This window comes from Gobio gobio, assembly GCF_949357685.1.
Source record: "Gobio gobio genome assembly, chromosome: 7".
Classification (NCBI taxonomy): Eukaryota; Metazoa; Chordata; class Actinopteri; order Cypriniformes; family Gobionidae; genus Gobio; species Gobio gobio.
The window spans coordinates 5,163,179-5,179,597 of record NC_137103.1 but is presented as its reverse complement, the minus strand read 5'-3'; the positions used below and the strand labels follow the sequence as shown (position 1 = coordinate 5,179,597).

The following is a 16,419-nucleotide window of genomic DNA, read 5'->3' as shown; positions in this document are numbered from 1 at the left end:
ACAACCCATTGCGAGATGGACGAGGATTCGATTAGAACTACAAACGCGGATAAAAAGTGTTTAAAAAACTACAAACATGAAGGTTACGCGAGTCTGACGGTTAAGTGGAGAGGATTAGATAAAGTGGTTTGAGTGAGCAATTATCAGTATTTAACTTGACGAAAAGATATTTATTCAATATTATCCACATTATATTTCTCCTTCAGCAGCATTGAGAACTTTTGTAATGATACGTTTGGCCATTAACTTTGCAAACACATGAGAGGAGTCTAAAGACCCACGAAAGGCAGATCAACGAGCGACTACATTTCTCTCCGATACGGTAGGAAATTAAATTGAAAGTGGGGGATTTGAACTGTGACGATGATTGACAGTTTAAGCGGTGACGGGACGCACGTAACAGAGTCCGTTAAAGATGACGAAGTAGTATGTCCCAAAGCTTGCATACTCTTCTGCTACACACTCAAAAGTATGTACTTTTTCTTCACAAAAAGAGTACATACTTTTAGGACGTAGTATAAGTAGGCGAATTGGGACGCAGCCTGAGACAAGTCTGTGTGACTGTGACACACACACACACACACCCCCCTCCCCGGCGTCATCTGACAGCTAAAGCTAACGGGCTAGTACAGACGGTCTCTTTGTAGTAACTGTTTGCTAATCTTACTAACTGGACGGAATTTATTATCCAATGGATCGTCAAAAGAAGTTTGTATTGTGCTGAAGATGCTTTATTTGAGCTCACTCGAAGCAGCTATGTGGAAAACCAATGAGGAGAGTCAAGACAGCGATGACGGTGCTTGTTGACAGAGAAGTTGATCCAATAACATACCGGTGAGTTGCTATGTGTAGTTGTTTATGTATATTGAGAATGTGTGTGAGAATGTATTTATTTTATTGTTTCTGTGTGCTAGAAAAAATGCAATATACCAGTATGCATTATACATATGCTGATATTTTGCATTTTTCCTAGCACACATGGGGAAAAAGTATAAATAATTTTTCCCCATGTGTGTGTAAATAAAACATATATATATATATATATAAAACACATGTAATTGTTTATATATATATATATATATATATATATATATATATATATATATATATATATATATATATATATATATATATATATATATATATATATATATATATATATTGAGACTGTATTTATTTTATGTTTTTCCTGTGTGCTAGAAAAATTACAATATACCAGTATAGATTATATATATACTGATATTTAGCATTTTTTCTAGCACACACAGAAAAAAAAAAATATATATATATATATATAATATATAAAATGCATTTTTTTCCCCTATGCTACAAAAAACGAATTGACAAAAAAAGAAAAGTTCTGGACGGCCGACCATCTGTGTGATTGTTGAATGCTCACTTTATCACCGGCCATTATATTGATTGTAGGACTGTGTGAGAATGTATAGGTGACCATCAATATGAATGCTCACTGTATAGCCGGTCGTTAGATTGATGCTTGGGCTGTGTGAGAATGTATAGGTGACCATCAATATGAATGCTCACTGTATAGCCGGTCGTTAGATTGATGCTTGGGCTGTGTGAGAATGTATAGGTGTCCATCAATATGAATGCTGTCTAACCGACTGCCCATCAGTTTCATTGTTCATGGGATGGCCTGTAATTAGAGTGAATGATGACAGTGTGATTGTTGATTGAATGGGCAAACTATACAGAAATAGGACATGCAGTGCTAATTCTCTTTCCTTTCCTTGCCATTCTACAGGCATCAGGTTGAGTCTTCAGATGAGCTATGGCATCCAAGCACCAGCCAACCAGCAGAAAAGAGAAGAAAGCTTTCAGATTCTTCAAGATCTGCACTTGCTGTTGTAGACCTGAATCCGCCAGTAAAAGGCCAGTAAATGTTTTTTTTTTTTACATTTGCAAATTGTGTGTGTTTTTATAGCTATATATTTATATTATATTGTTATTTATATTACTAGTTATATTTATAGTTATTATACTTATATTACTTGTTGTATTTTCAGTTGCAAAGAAGTTTAGCTCTTTTTTATTAATATTTCATTTTTATTATATTTTTATAAGTTCTGTTGTACAAATAAATCACTAATACAAAGTCTTATGGTTCTGCCTATTATTTTATAGTTGAAAAAGCATTCAAGCATCATATATGATGGCTAAAACAGCTTGCAGTACACTTCATAACATTAGGTTATCAAGTCTCCTGTAGGTTTCTTGGCACCTGGACATATTCTTAGAAAAAAGCATGCAGGAACCCCATTTTTCATGATATCTTCGTCAAATTTTAAATATAAACTGATGAGACTTTTGCCTTTCAATTCATTAACTAACTGGATTCCTCCAGGCTTATTTTCATATATTTTTACATCAAATAATAAAGTGTTCATTGTAGCACAAATCATCTTCAAGACACTTCAACTTCTATAACTGTTTGTCTTTCTAAGTTTTTTTCTACTTTAATGTTTGGGTAATAAACTGTAAAGTGTCTTCTTTTTAAAGATGTCTAAATTGTGCATGCAGTGCAAATTGTTTAGCAACTGCAATTGTTTTAGTTGGGAGATGTCATTTCTGGGGATGTGCCTCAAGCAGGCGGAGGGAGAAATGGAACAGACATAGTCTTGGAAAAAAGCTTGCAGGAACCACATTTTTCATTATATCTTCCTCAAACTTGAAATATAAACTGATAAGTCGTGTGGCTTTCAATCCATAACTGAACTGGATTCCTCCAGGTCTATTTTCATATATTTTTACATGAAATAATACAACATTCTGTGTAGTGCAAATAATTTTTGAGGCATTTCAACTATTATAATTTTTTATCTGTTTGAGAATTATCAACTCTGATTGCTTTTTAGTAGAGTCCCAAGTGTCTTCTTTCCAAAGATACCTTAATTGTGCCTGTAGCACACTGTTCTCAGGAGCTATAATTGTTTTAATTCAGGTAGGTCGTTTTCAGCTGTGAGCCCCAAAGTGGGGTTGCAGTTTAACAGGTTAATATTAAATACAATTATAAAAATGTTATTTATCATATCTTCTCATATTTATTGTTTTATTTTTATAGTGTGTTTTTGTAAAGACGTCATTTTGTTATAATATTGTTTTGAACTGCTTCCTATTTACAGTGGTTACTATTTGTTTTCATATTTTTTGGGGGTGAATTGTATTAAAACCAGACCAAAAATCCTAATAATCAAACTAAATGTGAATAATTATTAATGTAAAAAATGCCTAATACAGAACCCCGAATATAAAACCCACAACAATTAAAACACAAAAACTTTCATGTATTGTCACCATTTTTTAATGAATAGATAATAGCCACGTTTCCATTACCCTTCAAATTGCGAATTGAAAATACGGCCAATGGAAACGCGTCAATTTCGCAAAAAACTCCCATATATCGCAAAATGTTTTTACGCTCACATGAGGTGGTTTTTCAGAGGAAATTTTCACAAACCTGCAATGGAAACTTTCTTTACAGATAATGCTGTGTGTTTGGACAGAAGACAATAGAATTACAGGAATACTTTATTCTTAACAGAAATGCCACATCATCATGAAGACCGTGAAGCAGATATGAGGGAGAAACACACACACACACACACACACACACACACACCTCATACGTGGCCGCTCAAGTATAAGGGGCTTTCTTTGCCATTAATGCTTGGATAGTACACCTACGTCTCTGATTAAAAATAATGGCTAGTGTGGTGGCTGGGATATACATAAACCTACCAACATACGTGGCATCATTTCTTTAATGACTTATCACGAGAGGAAAAAAAATAAGTTTTAGTCGCATAACATTGGTTAATGGAAACGCTGACATTTCGCAATCGGTTTATATCGACATTTAGAAAATATCACAAAAGTTTTGTGCAAATCTGTAATGGAAACGCAGCTAATAACAAATGAGATTTTAGTGATATTTTGACCACTTAAATAAGAAATGTCCCTGGTTTCCATTTCAGAAATCTGCTCACCTTACCTTATAAAACGCAATTTACAAATGATTTGTCTCCCCTTAACTGTTAAAAGGACAAAGACAAAGATATTGCTTTCCTCAGCGGACATTCAAATGCAACTCATTTAGTCGATCTCTCGCTCATGATACTCTACATAATACAATAATCTTCAATGAAGCGACCCACCGTTCCTTCATTATTAGTTTTAAAGTAGTGTTTCAGAATGAGTAACAAATGCTTTGTCAAACTGTCAACTTGAGGTTTGAATCTGTGGCGAAAGGAAGTAGTTCTGCACAAAAGAGTGTTTTAAAGACTGTTGTTATTTTATTAATTTACACACTTTTGCCGTTGAACTCACACTCGTAGCCGTGCAATACCTGTCTCTATAGCAGCATGGCTTGTGATCGATTATTCCTCCAGACCAAAGATGTTTAAGATAGTCTTAATGTTCAATGAGAACTTTCCAGCAACAAGATGCAATACAAGTTGTTTTCCACATGCCATGTTTATCATTTGAATCACTATGCATACTGACTAATACTTATGAAACAGTCTAAATGATTAAAAAGAGCTCATTGAAATATTAAAAATAAATACTCATGCCTCTTATGAATATTGATGATATACAACTTGAGATCCAACCTCTATCATTCATGTATATGATTTCTTTTATATTGATGCTCTTTAGTTTATGCAGTCCATGCATTTTTTTCTTCAAACTCCCCTCGTGGACAGATGTAAATGCTCATCATATTCTTTAGTGCTGCAGTGCTGTGTATAAAAAGACTTTCTGATTCATGCCTTATAGCAGAGAATCGTTTCATACAATATTGTCCTTCTGGGATGTGCAGAGGTTGATATTCGTGACAGAAATGTCATGCAGTCATAAATGAAAGCTACTCATTCTTTTGGTGGGTCATTTTGATCATGGTCTCAGGTGAGCGGTACAGGAAGATGAGCTTGTCAAACAGTTGCTCTTCCATCTCCATCTCTCCGGCCTCTCGCACAACAAAGATGTCATTGCACAGTTTGAGCACGCGGTCCACACACGGCAGCTCCTCGTACATGATGGATCGAGATATGCCTGTGAAGAATTCCCGCACAAACTTACCGATGACCAGCACCACGGACATGTACAGACCCACAATACTGCAGCGGGAGAGAGAAGAGAAAACAAGAAGAAGATGGAGAGATTTCATACTTTAAATCACCAGTTTATTCAAATATTCATTACATAACATTATTTCTGCAATTGCAATTTCTGTGTAAATTAATTTATGCCACTGCAAAAAGTATTGCACTAAATATACTTTAATTTTAATGTTGCCACAAACACTGTTTTGAGTTAAATACTGCTTATTTTACTCAAGTATTAAGTGACCGTCAGATGTGCATTACAAGATACATTTATTAAGCTGTTATCTAAAGTGAATCATCTGTCACTTCATTGCATCATGAAGATGTTCTCTGTATTTTCCATCTTTTTAATCAGTTGGTTACTTTCTTTTAAAGCTGTATGTAACTAGCAACGTTTCAATCCCTTGTTTATGCACAATGGTTGATTAAAGGATTAGTTCACCCAAAAATGAATATTGTGTCATAATTTACTTTAACGTCGTGCCAAACCAAATTTCGTAAATGAAAGCTCAACCTGTGCTCTAATGTGTGTGCATTAGTCAATGTTTATATGTATATAAAAGCCTAAATTATTATTCTAATTCTAAATAATTCGTCATATAAAGTAATTGCGTCTCTTAAGAAGACTTGGATCAAACTTTTTACATCGTGTTTTTGTCAAAGACTACGTCCAGATCAGATTCAGAACGATGATCAAACACAGATGGAGTAGCGTCCATCAACAGCCCAAAGCTTCAAGGTCCTAGAGTTCCTGGGTCAATATATTTTGTTGATACTGGGACATTCCTGTCCTAACCATAGTACTAACCATATCCCTACCCCTGAACCTAACCCTACCCATAAGTTATCCTTAAAATCAGGGGGAAATGATAGATGAATAACACTGATGTAGAAGCACCCTGGATGTAAGTCTAAACTTGACATAAACTTGTTTGAATGTTGTTCCAGGATCAACAAAGATATTGATTAAGGAACATGTTGCACTTGGTGAAATCAGGTTCTGTGGGTGAACTACTCTTTAAATATTTACTTACCTGACATTATACAGATATTGTAAACATGGCGTAAACTCACCCATATCCAGCAAGGAAACCCACACTGGATGGGCTGACTTTATCATTGAACACCACCATCTCAATACTCTGGCATCTGCTGGCTGGAGGCTCAGGAAAACACTCTTCCACCACCCACCACTGCGGCCCCGTCTCTGTGGAGCTCCCATTACCCCGCTGCAGTTTGATGGACAGAGGACGGAAGAACTGTAGATGACGATCATCCGAGCCTCTGGAATGATCTGAGAATGATTCCATAAAGTCATGAAGATCTGATGTTCTAATGCCATTCATTCACATGTTTTCCTTGAGCAGACGCTTTTATCCAAAGCAGCGATTTAATATTTCACTTATTCTTGAGATGAGGGACAAAACACGTCCCAAACACAAAAGCCCTATTTATGATAAAAAGTAAGAATGTCAACACAATAAAAATACTTAAAAAAGTTACATCTAATGGAAATTTGTATATATCTGTTGTAGATATATGAGTTTTATCATAATCAGTGGTCAAATATTGAACCTAGAGTCTAAAATCTTTCTAATGATACACAGTAAGACTGTGATGTTTTAACGTGTAGTGGATGTTGAACAACAATAATCTGGGGCCTTCTGCAATGCGCTGTGGGTTAAGGAGGCAATAAACTGTATAAAAATACAGTTTCAAAGATTGTCTACAAGAATACAGGCAAGAACAAGGTAGAAACTCAGAAATAGATAATTTTAAGCATTTAACTCTTTCCCCGCCCTTGACAGAATTTTCCGTGTTTTTACTGTTATGTGGTAGGGGGTGCTATTACACATCTTCTGAAAGAGGGCTGATCAAAACAGGTGAAGAAGCAGAAACAAGCGATATCATATGTAATGCATATGTAAAATAACATGATCATCAAACATTAACCCTTGTGTTATGTTGCGGGTCAATTTAACCCGTTTTGATTTTTAAGTTGTCAGAAATATCAGTTAACCTATGTTTTTTTTTCTTTAAATTTTGTGACTTTTTCTCATTTAGGGTCATGAACATGCATGCAAAGTTTCAACACGCTGATGTGTTTTGACATATACACACACATTTACTGTTACGTTCGTGATGTTCACGGGTCAATTTGACCCGCATATTTTAATGTTCTAAGGCAATTGTAGAGACCCAAAATAATAAAATTTCTTGGTTATATTTTGTTATTTTAGTTTTTTACTAACCTATGTAGCAAAAAAAAAATAGCTTTTCCCCATTTTTTCAATACAGAAATATTTTTTGTATGCCACAATGGTAAAAATTAGCTATCATTTCTTTTTTCAATCTATCTGAAATACTATCTAACCTACATTGTTTTTCTTGAAATTGTGTGACCTTTTCTCATTTAGGGTCATTAACATGCATGCAAAGTTTCAACATGATAATGCGTTGTGAAATGTGCATATCAAAATTTTATACACTCTTGCTGTTTGTGGGTCAATTTGACCCATATAGGACAGCTGTTCAAAAGCAACTGTACAGACACAAAATACAAAACACTTTGTTGTATCTCAGAGCTCTTCAACTATTAACAACTTCATGAAGCAGTGTTTTGAAATCGGCCATGACTGTATAAGTCGTAAAAGTAAAGTTATAGAAGTTTATGAACATTTTTATATTTTATATAAAATATAAATTTTACAAAACATGTTAAATTCTAAAACCTCAAGAAAATCAAAGCTAAATATCTGAACAAATTCTGTACTAAATTTTAGGTTGATATCTCAAAAAAAAAAAAAAAGTTTTTGTGTGCAGTACCAACGTTTTCCACTAGATGACATGTAGACTCTTCGATTTCCATATTTGGTTTGAGTGATCTGAACGTTATATTTTCATACTTTTCAAAATATCTATGAAGTTGAGTATCTACTTCTCAAAATATCTATTGAGAAGTAGTTTGGGCAGTAATGTTAATATTTGATTTGAATTCAATCTCTAAAATGCATATAAAAAAAACATATGGAAAGAGTCAAAACGTGCGTTATAGTTTGGTACCGCATCACAAATGACGAATCTATCGCTATTTATCTCCTGCTCTGTCATCTCTTTCGAAAATCAGTCACCAAATATGGAAATTAGAGTCTGAAAGCTTTAAAATGCTATATAGTTGGTCAAGATTACTTTAGGTTTAGACTAAGATAGTATCTAACTGTATAAAGGCAAGTGTCCTAAGGGCCCATCTTAAAAATAAAAATAAAAATGGTTAAAAGTATTTTTATAAATTGTAAATTCAGATATTTATTCTTTGTCATGTGTGAAAAGTATTGATATTAAAAGTTAATTGTTTGTACCTGATTGTATGTGTTTTTTCATAGTGTGATTTTTGGGGAATTGTATTGAATCCAATTAGGGTCAATTTGACCCGGACCATAAGGGGTGTAACCAGAAATCGAACAGTGCACGAGGATTAAACAGCAACTAAATCAAAACTGCCTAATGTTACTGAATGAAATGACCCAGAACGAGCTTAAGGACTGTGAAGCTTTGGGGTGTTGATGGACTCCATCTACTCATCTGTGTTTGATCATTGCTCTGAATCCCAATGAAGTCTTTGACAAAAACACGTTTTTCTCAAAATGTTGCTTTTTTATGAAATTTACCCACATTCAAGTGTTGATTAAAAAAAAGAATGCATGACGCTAGAATAAAACAGGTTTGGTTTAAGAGCAGAGGCTCTGTTCTTTCTTTTGATATATTGAATGTTCAGATATTCATACAACAAATTATTCTGGGGGGCCATGACATTTTTGTGAAAATTATCAAAAATGCTGGTGGTGACTGGCAACTTTTTTTCGAAAACGCTGACGGGGAAAGAGTTAAAGGGTAACTAAACCCTAAACCAACTTTTTTTAGTTAATGATCTGTAATACTGGGGCTTTATTAATGCTGTTCATTGATTCGAGTAAATGTTTTGACATTTGAGTATAAAGTGTTTTAATTCTATAAAATATGGTGTAAAACCGTCAAAGTGCTGCCCTCTTAAGGTTGAACGGTGGCTACTGCAGTTGAATTTTCCTATTGGACGTTGTGGGTCATCTTGACGTATGATGGTACCTCCAACGGCTCACAATCCGCGCCCCTGCACGAGCTCACCACGCCCTCAGAAATGTTTTCCCCAATCACACGATGAGAACGGCTTCACTCCAGAATGAACTCTCATGTTACATGAAGTAGAAACATTATGAATGAAACTCACTTGACATTTGCTTTAACATTATAATGAAGAAAATGCGGTTAAATAATGCAGTTGTCAGTACACGTCAGGCTTTTCTTGCGATATTAATGCCGCCCGTCATGTGTACAGATAATTTTCATACATGAGATTCGCTTTCAAACCCTGACACGCAAGTGGTTGCCGTGGTAACGAACAACAATACCGTAACGTGCTGGTGTATATAGTCTAACTTTTATTTGAGGAAATCTGTTTATAATAGGCTTTTAGATTTGAACGTATTGGTCCTGCACTGCTTATTGATTCAGTTCATTTGAATGAAAATACATTGCATGTATCTGATCTGTTTTTAGTGGCATTCAGTTTAAGGATTTGACTGTTCATAGATTAGGTCAGTTCTCTTGCGCTGCTGCTTTGCTAGAATCTTCGACATTGGGAGTTAACGCAGTTTGAGCCAGCGGCTCGCATTGATAAGGCTCTGGGTCTGTCTCTACAGACAATCCACCCTCCTCCACTTCAGGTGAAGGTAGGAGAAATGACCGCTCTGTTGCAAAGCTACTGGCGTCACTCCAGTCATTCTCCATCTTTGCGACTCGCGAGTCAGACAGCTGTCAATCAATCCGTCACTGCGGGTCTCAGGTGCACGCCCTCCGCTTAGCCCCGCCCTCGGTTCATCCCCTCTGTCTCCGCTGCGCTCTGCCCACTTTTCCAGCATTTTTCAAATAAGCGCTCTGCTGGGGTTTAGTTACCCTTTTAGATTATAAAAAAACAAACAAAAAACATTCAAAATACAGTTGATAACTCACCCACTTGAAGTCGATGTGCCACTTTAGAATTAGGTCCAGAAGTTCCTCTGATATACTTTGGCAGCAGATTTTCCAGCATCCTGACAGGCATCAGAAAACAGACGAAATGAGAAGTGGCAAAAACAGATGCAGAGAGAGTCCGCATTGAAACATTTGAGAAAGACATACAGTGGCCGGCTGTGTGTCCCTCTGAGCATAGACACCAGTTCATCTCTCAGTGCGCTGTCTTTATACTTCACTGTGTGTTCACCAGCTGCCTCGGCATTCATCACCAGCGATGCATTTCTGCAAAACACACAATGACAAATCACACGCATGAAATGTTAAGCATGATTATGAGATGAGACGGACTGCATGAGTTAGAACATACAACACTGCCTCACATCATGGTACACTATACAGTAACAGAAAAACTGAGCTGCTGTCTACACAATAAATACATCATCTAGACTTTGGCCTGTGTAATGAGTGCAGTTGTTGTGCTTGTGAGAGTATACCGCAGTAAAGTCCAGCTCAGTGTGATGTAGAAGTGTGTTGAGTTGCTGAGTTCACTGATCATGGCGTCTCGGCTGGCAGGACTGACGCTCCACAGCAGACTGGCGTCACTTTTGACCTTTGCCATCACTATGTCCTCTGGCATATAGTTCACGATGAACTGCATCGCCGACTAATTGAGGAGGACAGTTTGATCAGACCAACAACAGAAGAATACAGTCTAGTTGTTTAAACTCAAGCTTCAAAGTGTGATTGTTGATAACTGTGGGACAAATGTGATGTGTACCGGGTAGGTGGCGTACTGATTGGTCATCCTCTGTAAGGCTGATTGAGTGTATGGGATCAAATTGTTCTCCTGAGCGGTCATGCTAAACAATGGCTGTAAACACACACACACACACACACACACACACACACACACACACACACACACACACACACACACACACACACACACACATAAGAAATGTGCCAAACTGTTGTTGCCACAATTTAGCAGTTTAGATAATTGGTTACATTTATTTTGTTCCTATGAGCTCTCTGACACTGTAATGAGGTGGTGATATAATTTTATAGATGTAGTTGATTTTGAAAAGTTATGCTTCTAAAATATGCTTCCACATAGTACCCTCATTCTCAAACTGATGCAACAAAGTTGAAAGCACACTTTCAATTATCTCATGCCAAATCCATTCATTAGAAGCTGATGTCTTTTAGTCATGTGATGCAGGGGCAACCTGTGGGGCATCTGTTAATTCAGAAGCATACACTCGAGTGAAACAGCTGTAAATGTGAGATTGTACTAGCAAACCTCTAGTCATCCACTAGTAGCGGCAATATGACTATTCTCCCAGCTAGTTGTTGGCTATGGTTACAGCAGATTTGGTGCATCTGAATTTGAGCAAAAACAATTAAAAACAAAACAGACAGGTGGCTTGTAAATATCAAGAACACCAGAAATTATAAAAACTTGACTGAAAAACAAGCTCAGCCATCACTCTACAGTCTGTAAGCTGTTTATATTGTTATTGTTTCAGTTTTAAACGAATACCCTGTCTACACAGGACGCAAGCGGCGCGATGGAACACACGAAATCCCTGAGATTTGCCTTGATGCCCTATTCTATTTCTGACACACTCCTGCGTTACTTTTGACACAAAGAACAAATGGATTTGCAATGGTCACTTTGTCGCATCTAGTGTAGTGCATCCTCAAGCTGTTGCAGCAAGGCGGTCGCGTCTGGTGTAGACAAGGGTTTTGTACACTATATGCAGCATATTAAGTAATATTGCAATGATGTTCGAACGCATCAAGTAATAAATGAATGATGGTCACATTGGTTGGGGTGGGGCAGTAAAATTAGATAAACGTAAGGGGGCACGTATCCTAAAAGGTTGATTTCCAAAGGGGCTTCTTCAGCAATAGTTAAAATTGGGCAAAAATTTACACACCCCTTGATGGAAATAACAATCACAATATTTATTTCCATCAAGAGGTGCATCAATGTTTGGTCACGATCTTGTATTGACAATGCAAGAGTCCAGCATTCTGTAAAGCACATCCCAAAGACTTTCAATGAATTTGAGATCTGGACTGAGAGGTGCCAATCATAGACTGTATAAACAATGGATGTAGTGTCCGTGACATCACCCGTAGTTTTCTAAAGCGCGTCCCTCACGGATAACTGAAAATGGGGAAAGAGGCAGGGCGTGGGTGGAGCCGAGGTGCCTGGTTGCTGAAACCAGTGCGGCAATCCACCTGTCACTCAAGTGGCCACACCCTTAATTATGCAAAACTTTAAGGCTTAATATAATTTTAACGAATGAGTTATAAAAAAAAAATCACCCCCCTCACAGTTGTCATGAAGAGCAAAACTAGCAAAATTAGCAAAACCACTTTTTGTACCAGCCTGTAAACATTTTTTTCTGCTGTAAAGATGGGCATTTTAACATGGGGGTCTATGGGATTGACTCCCTTTTGGAGCCAGTCGATGAATCGCAGTTTAAGTCACTTCCGTGTTGGATTCAAGAGAGAGACCGGAAGGTTGCCGCTTGGTGCCAATTCATGCGTGAAAATTATCCTTTATGCCCCCTCACAATCATTCTATCACAGTTTGAGCCTTATAAATCCTGGAATATAGCCATGTGCCTTACATGGTTGTTTAAGAAATTAAAAGCTACACACTCCATCAGTTAGGGTTGGAAGAACTGTTGCCAAACATATAAAATGTTAGAAACATAATAATCTCTGAAACAACTTTTTTGGCTGGGCAGTGAATTTCACAGATGTAAAACATACTTCAGAAATATACTGTATATCGTGAGCACATTTAATACAGATAACAATGTGTTAAATAGCACACCTCGTATCCCGATATGCTCAGCTGGATGGACACATCTAAAGGTTGATTGGTTACTCCTGCTACAGATTTAACCAATGACATGAAGAGAAGTGGGAACCAGACGATGCAGATAAGAGCAAAAATGATGAAGCCACCCATGGTGTATTTCACCACCTTCTTCTTCTTCTGTCCGGGTCGATGAGGGTATTTCTGTGGCCAAAAAACATTCTGAATGCACCTGTGATCACTGACACACCAGTTCCCAATTTCAATGAGTTGAATCACATGTGAGGGTAAACCACTGCCCGAAAGCATGATATTATATTATATTATAATGTCTTCAAAACGCAAGGATTGGACCCATAGAGTTGTTTGACAGAGATTTAATTAACTCATTGCAGCTGAAGTTTTCAAATGGTTCTGAGTAAAAAAGAAAGTAAAGTATTTTTTTTCCTCAAATTCGGCTTGATTGCAGTAGTAAAATTGATTGAACACAGAAACATTCTAATATCACACATAATTTTTTCCCTCAATTCTACAAACAATACCCCATAATGACAACATGAAAGAAGTTTGTTTGAAATCTTTGAAAATGTATTTCAAGGAATTGTCTGTAGACCTTCGAGATGGGATTGTATCGAGGCACAGATCTGGGGAAGGGTACAGGAAAATGTCTGCAGCATTGAAGGTCCCAATGAGCACAGTGACCTCCTTCATCCATTAAAGGAAGAAGTTTGGAACCACCAGGACTCTTCCTAGAGCTGGTTGCCCCGGCCAAACTAAGCGATCGAGGGAGAGGCTTAGTCAGTGAGGTGACCAAGAACCTGATGGTCATTCTGACAGAGCTCCAGTGTTTCTCTGTGGAGAGAGGAGAACCTTCCAGAAGAACAACCATCTCTGCAGCTCTCCATCAATCAGACCTGTATGGTTGAGGGGGCAGACGGAAGCCACTCCTCAGTAAAAGGCACATGAAAGCCCACCTGGAGTTTGCCAAAAGGCACCTGAAGGACTCTCAGACCATGAGAAACAAAATTCTCTGGTCTGATGAAACAAAGATTGAACTCTTTGGCCTGAATGGCAAGCGCCATGTCTGGAGGAAACCATTCACCGCTCATCACCTGGCTAATCCCATCCCTAGAGTGAAGCATGGTGGTGGCAGCATCATGATGTGGGGATGTTTTTCAGCGGCAGGAACTGGGAGAATAGTCAGGATAGAGGGAAAGATGAATGCAGCAATGTACAGAGACATCCTTGATGAAAACCTGCTCCAGAGTGCTTTGCACCTCAGACTGGGGCAAAGGTTCATCTTCCAACAGGACAATGACCCTAAGCACAAAGGCAAGATAACAAAGGAGTGGCTACGGGACAACTCTGTGAATGTCCTTGAGTGGCCCAGCCAGAGCCCACACCTGAACCCGATTGAACATCTCTGGAGAGATCTGAAAATGGCTGTGCACCGACGCTCCCCATCCAACCTGCTGGAGCTTGAGAGGTCCTGCAAAGAAGAATGGGAAAAATGGCCCAAAAATAGTGTGCCAAGCTTTAGCATCAAACTCAAAAAGACTTGAGGCTGTAATTGGTGCCAAAAGTGCTTCAACAAAGTATTGAGCAAAGGCTGTGAATACCTCTGTACATGTGATTTTTTTTTTCTCAGTTTTTTTATTTTTAATAAATTTGCAGAGATTTCAAACAATCTTCTTCCACGGTGTCATTATGGGGTATTGTTTGTAGAACTGAGGGAAACATAATGAAATTAATCCATTTTGGAATAAGGCTGTAACATAACAAAATGTGGAAAAAGGGATGCACTGTGAATACTTTCCGGATGCACTGTAGTTAGCGAGAAAAAGATATGATCTCACCTGTTTGAACTCATCTGAACCACTTATTTGTGCCTAAATGACAATGAACCAAAATGCATCAGTTTAGAAAGACAATACAATTCATTTGGGTGGCAAGTTTTCACCTTTTCCGCTTCCCTCCAACACTTGAGGATAAAGATGTTGGCATAGATGTCCTCCACACAGATCCAGTTAGACAGGCTGAGAGTGGTGTCTGTCCAAACCCAGTCCATCACGGCCCTCAACTCAGTCAGGAACGGAACTAACCGGAACCTGTGGGGAGAAAACAGCCCATTATTGAAACAGACACACTAACACTGGTCTGAGATGACAACTACACAAGCAAATCATTAATGCATCATGCTTCTCAACTGATTATTTGAGCTATAGAAATTATCCACACATTATAATTGGCCCTTTAAAGTTTTATTCATTCTGTTGAACATACTTCACAATGACTGATTTGTTCATTCTGTGAGTGATTGACTTACCCTTGAAAGAGGAAGAGGTTGAAGTAGTTGTGGTTCTTGGTGAGAAAATTTCCAAGAACACGGTTTGGGTAGCCACATTTGATCTGGTATGCTGAGAGACCAAAATAGATGCACTTGACACAGTACCACAGCTGAGCAACTCGATTCCGGTTGAATCTCCTGAAATAAGAAATATTAACATGAGCAATTCTAAGTCATTTAAATGTATACTAGTTATTTGTACTTTTATAATACTTCATGTAAAAGAGCTGGTCATAGCTAGTGTTATCTTCCCAAATTATGAATAAACTGAGATAGTAGATTTTGTCTGGTCTTCCAGGGGTGTAACAAGGTCAAGTAAGGGCCCTGCTTCACACGTTCTAGTCAGGATGATATAGGGCAGTGGCTCCCAACCACGTTCCTGGAGGCCCCCCAACGGTGCACATTTTGCATCAGGTCTTGGAGGCGCTACTAATGAGCTGATGACCTGAATCAGGTGTGTTTGATTGAGGAGAAATGTGCAAAATGTGCAGTGCTGGGGGGCCTTCAGGAATGTGGTTGAGAACCTCTGATCTAGGCTATAATAAATTAATTTTGGATTGTTTGGCAAATACGCTGAAGGATACCTCCATTTGAGTTACGGCACAAATCAATCAACTGCTGGAGGCATGAGTCCTCCTGTTGTCTTAGTCAAGAAAAAGGAAGGTATTCAGTCCTTTAGGAAATGGCGTTTGTTTATTGTTTCCATGTATGTTTTCATTGTTAATTTGTCCATTCAAACCATAGAGTGTTGGTGTTTCAGCTTGTAGAGTTTTAAAGTTTGTTCGGCTCGGCTTAAGTCAGATTTTTTTATATTACATGTGTGCCAAATAAAGATTGTAGGTCCTGGTTGGCAGAGGCTATTTACACTAACTCCGCCCACTGACAGCTGATTGGGCCAGACACAAATGACGGAAGACTTATTATCAACAGTAGCAATAGTGTAGGGGTAAGGCGTGTGAGAAAGTTGACGTAAATCAACCCTTTTGAATACGCCTTTTGCTGAACTTGCTCTACTCCCTTTGCCCATCACATATCACATTGGAAAAGGCATTTATTTA

General features: G+C 37.8%; 1 protein-coding gene across 1 annotated transcript in view; it reads right to left on the bottom strand.

Moving 5' to 3' along the window:
- Positions 1-4,885: 4,885 nt before the first annotated feature.
- The window catches only part of LOC307129777 (piezo-type mechanosensitive ion channel component 2), a gene marked incomplete at both ends in the record, with an annotated part of 104,100 nt that continues 92,566 nt past the window's right edge, over positions 4,886-16,419 (bottom strand). The window contains 9 exon segments of the mRNA XM_079822488.1: positions 4,886-5,138; positions 6,201-6,420; positions 10,173-10,326; positions 10,328-10,457; positions 10,670-10,839; positions 10,954-11,046; positions 13,030-13,218; positions 14,975-15,122; positions 15,341-15,499. Coding sequence (XP_079678614.1) covers positions 4,886-5,138; positions 6,201-6,420; positions 10,173-10,326; positions 10,328-10,457; positions 10,670-10,839; positions 10,954-11,046; positions 13,030-13,218; positions 14,975-15,122; positions 15,341-15,499 — 1,516 coding nt within the window.